The 11,651-nt window shown below is 41.9% G+C and overlaps 1 protein-coding gene across 1 annotated transcript; it reads right to left on the bottom strand.

The window, feature by feature from the left end:
- Window positions 1-480: 480 nt before the first annotated feature.
- On the bottom strand, window positions 481-6,189 carry RHEBL1 (RHEB like 1). The gene is made up of 8 exons (XM_069972139.1): window positions 5,955-6,189; window positions 4,007-4,078; window positions 3,305-3,372; window positions 3,075-3,157; window positions 2,817-2,873; window positions 2,269-2,316; window positions 2,098-2,182; window positions 481-1,414 (listed from the first exon to the last, which is right to left on the bottom strand). Exons 1-8 carry the CDS (start codon window positions 6,004-6,006, stop codon window positions 1,325-1,327), a joined length of 555 nt encoding a protein of 184 aa, XP_069828240.1. The 5' UTR covers window positions 6,007-6,189; the 3' UTR covers window positions 481-1,324.
- Window positions 6,190-11,651: the final 5,462 nt, after the last annotated feature.

Raw genomic sequence — 11,651 nt, 5'->3', positions numbered from 1 at the left:
GAACATCTTGAGTAACCTAGCCAGAGCCCTTACTTTAAAAATGGGCCTGTCCGATGGTCTCCATCCAACCTGGCAGTTGGGGGGGGGGGGGGGGGGGAATCTGCAAATAGCAGAAAGTCCAAGTCTAGGGGTGCAAACATACAAAAGGGTCGCCAACTTGATCCACTACTACCAGTGCCTCACCTCAGAAGTTCCCTGTCATGCATTTTCCTGGCAAATGGAAGGGACTTAGCTGAACGCTTTTAACATGCTGATCTTATCAGAATTCACTGGAAATGAAGGGGGGGGGGGGGCGGGAGGAGGGAAGAAACACACACCACCTCATGTAATAAATTATATCTAACTTAATACCTACTGAAGTATTTTGGTGGCTTTTAGTGGTTTGTAATTATGGTGAATGTAGTCTTCAAACACAACAAGAAATTAGATTTTTCTATGCAACAAAACAAAGTTTTATTTTATTTTCCAGAGACAGGCAGAACACAAGATAAAAAAAAAACAAAAACAAAGAAACCCGTATATGGCTGTGTCTACATTTCTCACAGGAAAATATATAATTTTATATACATATACATTTTACCCTGCTTGGGTTGGTCTCAGAGACCATACAATCACTGGTTATAAAGGCACATTTATAAAGTAGTCAAGTATTATCCAAGGCTCTTCATTAATACAAATGAATGTGTGTTCAGCACTCGGCTATCTGAACAAACCTATAGCCCAGCGCTGAGTGTGTAAACAAGGTATTCCATCCTCTGTCCCCTTCTTTATGAAGGTGTTAGAGAAACTGCAGCATCTTCGGGGTCAATACAGCAAACACTACTACGCGAGGGGAGCTTATACCCTCGCCCCCTATTCTACAATTATAGAAAGGGTCATATTGAAAAGTACATAGATAGTGTTCAGCTTTGCCCCCCCAAAAAATCCGTATAGTGTAAACATAAATAGGTTTGTAACAGATTATGCAATTCAAGGTTAAAAAAAAACAAAAAACACACACACCAAACAAAAAAAACTGCAACAGTGGAGCTGCAGGTATGTGCAAACTGACAATTTCAAAATACACTGTATTCAAAAAAAGAAGAAAAAAAAGCCACAAGACAAAACACACAGCCAGGACTGAATCATTGGCCCGTAGAGTGGCATGTGACAAGTCTTAATCAAAAATACAAGAAAGTTTGGATGTATGGAAGCAGCCATATTGTGAAGCTGCCCTTCATCTTGGTGGGACTGCAGCAATCGATATATGGCACAGAGTGAAGTGAATACAGCCCGCTGCTCACATCCTGGAGACAGAGGCTGCATGGGTGGCCAAGCCACCAGTTCACATCATGGAGCATTTTTTCTCTTCACAGAAAGATCTTTCCACGCGGTCAATTTCCTCAATTATTTTGGTAAAAATCAGTTTGCTTCTCTGTAAGAAATAGAGAAAAAGGTCTAATGAGAGAGCAAAGAAACTCACCACCATAATGGGGTAGCATATTGGCCCATATTAACCAGCAAACAAGTGATGGCAGCAATTTAGTAAGTTTTAGTGGTCTTCCCAGGTATTTAAGGCTCGTCATACGCTCTCCGGGATACTGTCGCATGCTTGCAGTGGAGAAGTGCTACTTTTTGGCACAAAACTAAGATGGTAACTAAACTGAGGGACAGTCTAAAAGGCCCCAGATTGTCAGAACTCTCTGACTGTTACCACTGTCTAACAATTGGAGCATTTTGATTATCCTGACGTCTGGGTATGCTGTGACCTATAGACAGTGTATGGATAGATTAACATGCACCTAGATTTTATTGGAATTTTTGTTAAACTGACAGAGGTCATCCCCTACCAAGGATCATTTTTAACTAGAGAGGAGCGACACTCGATCATGCTCTGGTTCATCCAAACCTGAACTCTCAGCATTTGATTACCAGTGGATGAAGTTAGATGCAGCCCTAAGGCTGCCTGGAAAACATGGATACAGTCAGTCCGAATTAATCTTTCAGGACTCCATCCATTGGTAATCAAACGCAGAGTTCAGGTTTGGATGGACCAGAGCATGCTCAAGGTTCACTCATCACTATACTTAACCAGTGTGCAGACGGTAGACCATTTACCTCAGGATCTTTGGCAGAAACCTCCAGAAATGCTGCACCCCAAGAGTCAGCCAGCTTTTTCCCTTCTTCTGTTTTTACTTGACGACTATAAAGATAAATAGGAAAGTTGCAGTTGGGAATCTTCTAGCAGGGAAAGGGGGGGGGGTGAATAGGTAAGGGATTAATACATACTTATGGGGTGGTAGGTCAGTCTTGTTCCCCACCAATACAATTGGCATCCTGAAAGGTAAGATTAAAGATCAGTTAAGCTTAATGTTATGATTCAGCCTACTGTATCACTCAGATTTTGCATTTTCCCTGGTCATGACTAGGGATGAGCGAATTTACAGCAAGAACTGCGAGCTTTGAAGTCCATGCCGCTCCTCCCCAGGGGCCAGGAAAAACTGGATCCAGACCTGGAAAGCTAGGAGAAGTTTCCCCATGACCAGATCCAGCTTCTCAGCACACAGGGGGGCGGCCTGGACTTTAAAGTGCTTCTCCCTCTTAGTGAATCCGGGCAAGCGCATGACGTACTAAATCTACACCTGCTTCCAGGTGTAGATTTGGATCATGATTTATGGCTGCGAGCATCACTTCCCCCCCCACCCCAAGCAAGCAGGGTGTACGCCAGGGAGAAGGGGTTAATTTGCACCTTCTCCCTGGTGTACGCCTCGGGCAGAGCGTTAAGTGTCCCCTATATATCTATACATTTCACACACAGAATAAAGAGGTAAACCTACAGGCATTTTCCTTTGCGGTCCACAAGGGTTCTGTGCAATCCAGTTGCAATTTGGAAGCTGTAAATAAGAAATAAAATGTAAGTTTTTAATATACAATTGTATTTAGCCAGTATGAAATTACACATTTGCTACAAGTCATTTTAGAACACATTAACATCTGTTAAGTGGCACTTCAACAAATCCATCAGCAGGGGGAGGAACTGCACTAAAGAACTAGCTGCACAATACATCAGCTTTCCCCAGGGAAAATTCGCTCACCTTCTTGAGCAAGCAACAGAGTAAACTACAATGTATCCATGTATTCCAAAAAAGAATGATTGAGGGATCAGAGAGTATTCATCCTAGGAGGAAAGAAACAAGATATCAAAATGCATCTCAGGGGAAGGGGGAAGGGAAAAAAAAAAAAAAAAAAAAAAAAAAAAAAAAAAAAAAAAAAACAAAAAAAAACACACCCACCAAAGAAAAGGCAAACTATGAGGTCAACTTACTTGTCCTGCTGTGTCCACCACATCCAACTCAAATTCATCATTGCCCAAAACAAAGGTTTTACTCCAAGCTATAAAGATACAAAGGAGATTTTTAAAGAGACTATGAAGGAGAATCCAAAACTAGTACACCACCCCCAGCATGTAATGTTAAAGGGGTTGTCCAGCAAATATCTTTTAAATCAACTGGTGTTAGAAAGTTATATAGGACTTGTAACTTACTTCTATTAAAATAAATATATCTTGAGTCTTTCCATACTTATCAGCTGCTGTATGCCCTGCATGAAAGGTTTTCTTTTCAGTCCGACACAGTGCTCTCTGCTGACATAGAAAACCTCTCCTGCTCTGGACAGTTCCTGTCTTGGCCAGAGAGCACTGTGTCTGACTGAAAAGAAAACATTTCCTGCAGGACATACAGTAGCTGATAAGTATGAGAATAGGAGATTTTTTTTTTTTTTTTATATATAGAAATAAATGACAATCTATATAACTTTCTTACCCCAGTTGATTTGAAAGATTTTTTTTTTGCTGAATAACCCATTTAATACCCAGAAGGCTGCATAGTTACAAAGCAGAGTAATAGGTTCTGAAAATAAGCACCTAGGGCAGTGTGAACACAATGCAGTACTGCATTGAGTGTGAACACAGCCCAAGATCAGCATCTGCTTACTCAGCAGCTCACATCATTGTATTAGAGATACTTACTGTTTTCAATAGTGGGCTCATATTCTTTAGGGAAGTCTCCTTTAACAAATTGTAGTGCCAGTGAGGATTTACCTGTAATATACAAAATAAGAGGTTAAAAAAAAAAAATATTTAAGAGGTAGGGGAGGCAGCACAGGCAACCAATGTATATTACAGTTGCATAAGGTTTGTGCATATAGTGAAAGCACTACTAAGCTTTTGAGAAATTTCTTCAAAAAGAAAGCTCCCCCTTAAATCACAGGTAAACTGATTTTGCTGCCAGCTGTGTCTATAGTAAGCTTGCAGCACTAAGGCTCCTGGCCATAGATATATTCCCTGCAGCGGCCACTACAGGCAGTAGGCGGTACTACATGCCAGCTGACCTTGTAGCGGAAGTCAGGCAGATAGTAGGAGTTCGGCAATAAAAGGGATGGATCTATTTACAGTCTCCAATAGAGCATGTGGAAAAGGTATTAGTGTGAGGCACTGCTGCGCCACTGCCTCGGTTTCTGGCCAAGCAGCTTGTATAGGTGAAGCGTATAAATTTACTATGAGCTTCACCTGTGCAAAATCCTACAGCCAAATCCACACTAGAAGACTGCATGCAGATTACTGCTCTGCAGCCACTACATGCATTAGCCCCTAGGCAGGGGAGTTGTGTAACAGGGCAGCTGAGTGTGGGGGGAGGGGTAATTGTTAATTACAGGGTGGGGATTAAAGCCAATTTTTGGTTTTCTTTCATGGCCAAGCTAAGAGGGTAAATTCACCCATTCAGGCCTATTGATGCGGTTTTGGAAGACAAAGACGGATGGAGTATAAAGAAAAGAAAAGTTCGTGGCTTAAAAAAAAAAAAAAAAAAAAGTGTAGTTTAAAGGAAAAAAAAAAAATTAAATCTAGATGTATCTTACTAGTATCGGAAGGTGATGGTTTCAGAACACAGATTAGTATAATTGTTCACAGCTGCAGCCCGTTTATAATTCAGGCAATTAAAAAAAAAACCCTCAACCTCCACTGCAGTGTGTGAACCCGGCCTTAGATCCTCAGTGCGTTACATTTACCATGTGTGTAACAAATGAAGACGCACCTCCCACAACACAAACCCACCGCATTCTTGGTTTATTTCTAGAGTGCTCACCCAGAAGCCCACCCCTCCCCCTGCAGTACACAGAGGAGCAATCCTCCCCCACAGAGGTGACCAACCATTGTCCCATCCGCTTACACAGCAGCACATCATGGCACCCCACCTAATAAATTACATCAACACCCAAGCCGGCCACTTATCTCACAGGAAGCAGCGCTACTGGCGGCCACTCAGCGCCTTCCCGTGTCCCCCACCTCAAATAAGCTCGCAGAAAATTGCCCTAACTTTGTAGAAAATTTACATTATATATATTTTTTAATTAGATTTTTACACCTCTTCCTATAGAAATGTATACATTTTTCTGGGCAAAATTTCCCTTCCATAAGTAAAAACACATTATATATATATATATATATATATATATATATATATATATATATATATATATATATATATATATATATATATATATATATATATATATATATATATATATATATATAGTATGAATGAACAACCTAAAAAGCAGCTTTATGGGCAGTGAGATGTCCTATGTGAGCCATGACCGGACTATAGCCCGCAGTCCCGGGGAGGCACCACATAAGGTCCCCGGGGTAACAGCTTTAGTTCCACCATAGTAAAAAAAAAAAAAATATTAGAAAATCCGCACTAGAATCTGTGTGTAGTTTAGGGGGAAGGATGGTAACACTGTTGCGATCCGCGATGTACATTGTAATAACCGCGGCTGCGGATTACAGTGTTGCACGCTGCGCAATAAACGCATCACAAGCAGGACGCGCTCTCACCTTCACCCTATAGATACACGTGTAACAACCCTTAGTATACGATCCGCAGTCTATAACGCTATCACAGGCTGCACGGACTTACCGACAGATGGGTATCCAAGCATCACGACTTTGCGGTGCTTGACTGGAGGCATATTGGACTAGACGCGACCCGAACAGGCGAAGACGTAAAAAACCGAAGCGGCGAGTGGACACTACTGCCCAATGACCCAAACAATCCGTAATTATAGCCAGGACCCGCGGTCTTCGGGTCAAATAGACGGGTCCTATCACCTGGCACCGCCCACCCTGTTTGCGCTACCCAATCACGAATCGCCCAAAAGTGGCACCGAGCGCTGATTGGCTGGTAGAAGCCCCCGCTCAATTTATTCATTGTTTAGGCTCGTGTTAAGAAATAACATAGCGCTCGCGCTGATTGGCTGTGTGTTTGTGGATGGGCGGGGCCGCCGGGAAAAGGATGGCAACAAACCCATGTGTTTCTACGAGACGGAGCGGTGTGGGCGGGGCGTGTACTGATCACGTCCTGACCACGCTTATTTGTTTATCCCTCCGTATAGCGCTACGATGTGCTCCAGTATTGTATTGTTATATATATATATATATATATATATATATATATATATATATAGGATAAGATATTCCATGATATAGGATATTCCAAGCTGCTATGATAAGAGATTCCATGGAAAACACACAAAAAAGCAATGTTCTTTTTTTTTCAAGTTGTTTTAATAAACCTTGTGAATTTCTTATTGTTTTGTGGCGATTCCAATTAAGGTCAATAGGAGATAGATTTTCAGGTAGAAATGTGCAGATTTAGGTTGTGTTCATATCTGCTTTGTGTCATCGGTTTGAATGGATCCTATAAAATGCAGGGCTTAAAGGGACTTCTGTTTCTCTCACCATAGACATCAATGTTAAAAATTTAAAAGGGGTGTTTCATTTCTGCTTGACTTTTAAAAAAATGTTTTTGTGTGTTCAAAAAATGTGAATTATGTTACTGAAATAATCTGAACCAAAAAGTGACCAATTGGAATCAGGGGCGGATTAACATTACCATAGGCCCCGGCTGTTCGCCAAGCCTGGGCCTCCCCAACCCCACTGTAACTATGGCAGCACCAGGCGCGGTGTTCATAGTACAGTATAGATAATGTCATAGTGCCCTGATTTGTGAAAAATTGCTGTTAAAAAACATTAATTTGTTGAAAATCATGGCAGAACTGTAGCCCAGAGACAGTACACCACTAAAAGTATAAGTCTTTTTGGGTGGCCATGGGCCCCCCAGGAGCTCAGGGCCCGGGCTACCGCCCGAAAAGGACCTGTTATAATCCACTACTGATTGGAATCATAAAGGGAAAGCAGAGGAACAAGACAAAAGCAGGAGTGAACCCAGCCATGATAGACGAGAAAATCAGCGTGGAATCCTTGTCCAAAGACAGGGTTTATCCTTAGGGCGCTGGTAAACATGGAGACATAGATAATAATTATGAGTGCCAGGGCACCGGGCAAATGACTGGTAATGTACCAGGAGGTAGCAGCCCCCCAGCATATTAAAGAGCTCCAGCCACTCTGCATATAGACAATAAGAAAGGTTCACAACTTGTGTGTAGATGTGTAAGGGTGCGTTTACACAGACAGATTTATCTGACAGATTTTTGAAGCCAAAGCCAGGAACAGACTATAAACAGAGAACAGGTCATAAAGGAAAGACTGTGATTTCTCCTCCTCTCAAACCCATTCCTGGCTTTGGCTTCAGAAATCTGTCAGATAAATCTCTCTGTGTAAACGCACCATAAGCATAAGGGTAGAATGAAGGTCATGTGATCATGAATACAGAACATTATAGCAAAATTATTACCTTAGTAAATGACAGGAGTAATTTTTTTTATTTACTAACAATGATTTTGTTACAATTTTCTGTACCCATGGTCACATGACCTTCATTCTACCCCCATGTGTTCACATTGTTCTGCCCTGTCTGGGGTGTGCTTGTATGGCGGGCGTCACATCTCTTGTATATATTAATGATTGATGTTGTATGATACTATTGCCATGACTGTGTCCCGAAATGCGCTGGTGTTTTTTTTTTTTATTCAGTTTTATACCATTTTTAAGGATATGAGATAAATACAAGAAATTTTAATGGACTGTGAACTTTCCTAATTCACACAATTAATAATGCAATCTCAATAAGTCAAGGGGATCCATTATAATAGAGATCATTGTTCAGGTGTCATATCGCAGTTTGCAGGCTGTACTATAAATGCAATTTAAAAGTAAAACTTCTGAGCTGGGTGGGGTCTTACTCCGTCTCAGCCATGTATTCATATGTAAAGGTGCATGGGCAGCCTGTCTTTCTCTGGATCAGCAGGGGTTCCAGCAGTTAACCTTCCTATCTTATCAATAGGTCTTGAAACATTGTGGTGGGAAACCCCCGACTTTTTCTTGAAGATAGAGGTTTATTTAGAAAGCTCATGTCTACCTCATGCTATGTGAACATATGACAAAAAAAAACAAAACTACAGAATAAGCACCAGTCGAAAATATTGGAGGCCCAATCGCTTATATTTTCAATTGATTGGTAGTTGAGGTGCAGTAACATGCCCTGCACTCTTCAATCCAAACAGCTGATCAGCGATCAAAGGCCTTTGCTGTAACCTCAGCACCATTGATCATATTTGCCCGAAAAAAAACTTTAATACCTTGCTGGGAAGCTAGAACTGGACAATGATTAACAAAGACCACTCATTGGAAAGTTGGTTTGCCTAATCATTGGCCAATGCAAAACGTCCTTTGGGGGTGTTGAAACCGTCATACAGTCGCTGTGAAGAAAATAAGGCCTGATTCCCGGTTGTGTGATCAGGAATCACTGTATTACTCTACTTTGTCACGCAACCTCTTTACTCATACAAGTGAATAGGGTCATGCTGTGACCGACAGTGGCCACGCCTTTCCTTTTTTTGTATCACATCAAGATTATGGGGGACATTTATTATGGGGGTCCTCTTTCCCCAGCTGAATTCATGAAAAGGCGCACGCCTCTTAGAGAATCCGGCCGGCCATGTGCCCAACCCTGCACTCAACACTACAGCAGATGTGGATTTGAATCATGATTTATGTCTGTGAGCGGGCGTAAATCATGATAGATGAGGCGCAGGAGGATATGGTAGGCGTACGCCAGGGAGAAGGGATGAATTTGCGCCTTCTCCCTGGTGTACGCCCCGGCTGTAAGCTTCATAAATGGCCAACTATAAGTATTCCCTATCCTCAGGGTAGGAGATATTTGCTGATAACTAGGGGTCTGAAGTGTGGGAATCCCACAAATCAGGAGAACGGTGGTCAGACTATTGCTCTAATGCTTTTATTTGTATAGCGCCAACTGATTCCACAGCACTACATAGTTTGTCAATATAATCTCTCAATTAGTGAGGGTCCCAACTGTTGGACCCCAATAGATGAGCTAATTTTTCCTTATGCTGTGGATTTAGGTAGCATTTTATCTCAACATGACCCCTTTAACTCTTAAAAGTGTAACTATTATTCTTAACGGGTGGCAGGATACATTGTAAAAATCATTTGGAATTCCTCCGGCAGCGCCATTGACTGCATTGTATACAATGGTGCTACCAGAAGGATCCTGTCTCGAACGCATGCCTGAACAGGGAGTGCAGTGGCAAGATTTTAACAGCGTATCCTGTCACCTTCAAATCATAGTTAGAGCCCTATTACATGGCCTTACTGAGCCCACACACTGTCTGATAATCAGGCAGCAAAGACTTCATGGACATTCTTAGTGATGTCCGTGCAGCCCTTGTAAAAAAAAACAAAAAAAACATCTACATACCTCTGCACGTCCTGCTAGCTTTGACCCTTTCCTGGCACTGTCTGAAGCCACAGGCCGCTCAGCCAATCACTGGGACAGTACCAAGGCGCTGTCCCGGTGATTGGCTGAATGGCTTGTCACCAGACGTCAGTCACCAGCCTATTACATGTAGCGATGTGCACTTGATGCCCGATGATTTTAGGTCTGGACCTAAAGAAACTATCAGCCGATGATCATTTCGTCAGTTGATCTTTGTCTCTATTAAGCAGAGTGATAATCAGCCTGTGTAATAGGGTCCTTGCATTTTTGATGGTAACATTTACATGGAGTGATTATCTGCTAAATCAGGCAGATATCGCCCTGTGTAATAGAGACAGCAAACAGGCAAGGAGACGATTATCGGCTGATTGCTGTCTTTAAATATCAGCTGATTACAGTAAGGGTAGTCATGCTGGATGGTTCTCGAGCCCAGAAATAGGCTCAGTAAGCTAGCGCCGCTCTAGTAGAACATCGCTCGCTTACAGTGCTGGGTCGAGCCGTGTAATACAGCTCTTAGTTGGATAAGGTCTTGCATACAATGGTCAGGACATCTCCTGTAAGTGATCGACACAATTACACCATTTCCTGGGTAAACAGGATTTCTTCCCACAGAAACCCATTCTATAAAGGTCTTCCCCTGTATTTTGACACGTCATTAAAGCGTGTGAGAAGATAACAAAAGTCGACACCCATGATCTCCAACCTAGTGACAATGTTTGGTAGTTGTACATTTGCAGAAATTGGAATTTTAGATATAGTGCTTCCTTATAAATGCCAAATATTCTGATGGTCCCTAAACCTGGCCCTACAATGAGATATAGGTGGACAACCTGTTGTATTTTATATAGGAGCAGCGCAACTATACCCTGATGTCTTCCACCAAGGAAAACAAAGATTGGAAAGGATACATTTTAATTCATCTTTGAATCCCTCATGGATATGTATCTGGTAGCCAGTAGCCACTTATCCTATATGAAAATATGCTTTCAAACAACATTTTCTATAATTTCTTAAAGTTATTATAGTATTGCTCCCCAAAAGTTATACAAATCACCAATATACACTTGTTATAGGAAATGCACATATAGGGGGAGATTTATCAAACATGGTGTAAAATGAAACTGGCTCAGTTGCCCCTAGCAACCAATCAGATTCCACCTTTCATTTTCCAAAGAGTCTGTGAGGAATAAAATGTAAAATCTGATTGGTTGCTAGGGGCAACTGAGCCAGTTTCACTTTACACCAGGTTTAATAAATCTCCCCAAAAGTGCTTTTTTCCCTGCACTTACTACTGCATCAAGGCTTCACTTCCTGGATAAAATGGTGATGTCACGACCCGACTCCCAGAGCTGTGCGGGCTGTGGCTGCTGGAGATGATGATGGCAGGGGGATGCTCAGTGTCCCTATAGTGTCCTGTGTCCCTCAGTGTCCCCTCTACCATCATCCTCTCCAGCAGCCGCAGCCCGTACAGCTCTTGGAGTAGGGTTGTGACCTCACCATGTTATCCAGGAAGTGAAGCCTTGATGCAGTAGTAAGTGCAGGGAAAGAAGCACTTTATGGGTACAAACCCACTTGACGTATTTGCTGCGTGAATCAGTCTTAAAAATAAGCAGGCAAAACGCAGGTTGGCTTTATACAATTGTTCTGCGTTAAAATACGCAATTGCGTATTTTTGAAGCGTGAAGCTTGTTGTTAGCAAAGCATCAGTTGTTAACAACCTGTGCGAAAAACGCATGTAGCTTCACGCTTCAAAAATACGCAATTGCGTATTTTAACGCAGAACAATTGTATAAAGCCAATCTGCGTTTTGCCTGCTTATTTTTAAGACTGATTCACGCAGCAAATACGTCAAGTGGGTTTGTACCCTATAAGCATTTTCCGTAATAAGTCTATATTGGTGATTTGTATAACATTTGC

This window comes from Dendropsophus ebraccatus, chromosome 5, assembly GCF_027789765.1.
Source record: "Dendropsophus ebraccatus isolate aDenEbr1 chromosome 5, aDenEbr1.pat, whole genome shotgun sequence".
NCBI lineage: Eukaryota > Metazoa > Chordata > Amphibia > Anura > Hylidae > Dendropsophus > Dendropsophus ebraccatus.
This window is presented reverse-complemented; position numbering and strand designations above follow the sequence as displayed.

Coding starts and splice junctions, on each gene's coding strand:
- RHEBL1 (XM_069972139.1), bottom strand. CDS start 6,006: ATGCCTCCAGTCAAGCACCGCAAAGTCGTGATGCTTGGATACCCATCT. Junction 4,079..5,954: donor GCTTGGATACCCATCTGTCG/GTAAGTCCGTGC, acceptor TGTATATTACAG/GTAAATCCTCACTGGCACTA. Junction 2,874..3,074: donor TCTGTTGCTTGCTCAAGAAG/GTGAGCGAATTT, acceptor TCTTATTTACAG/CTTCCAAATTGCAACTGGAT.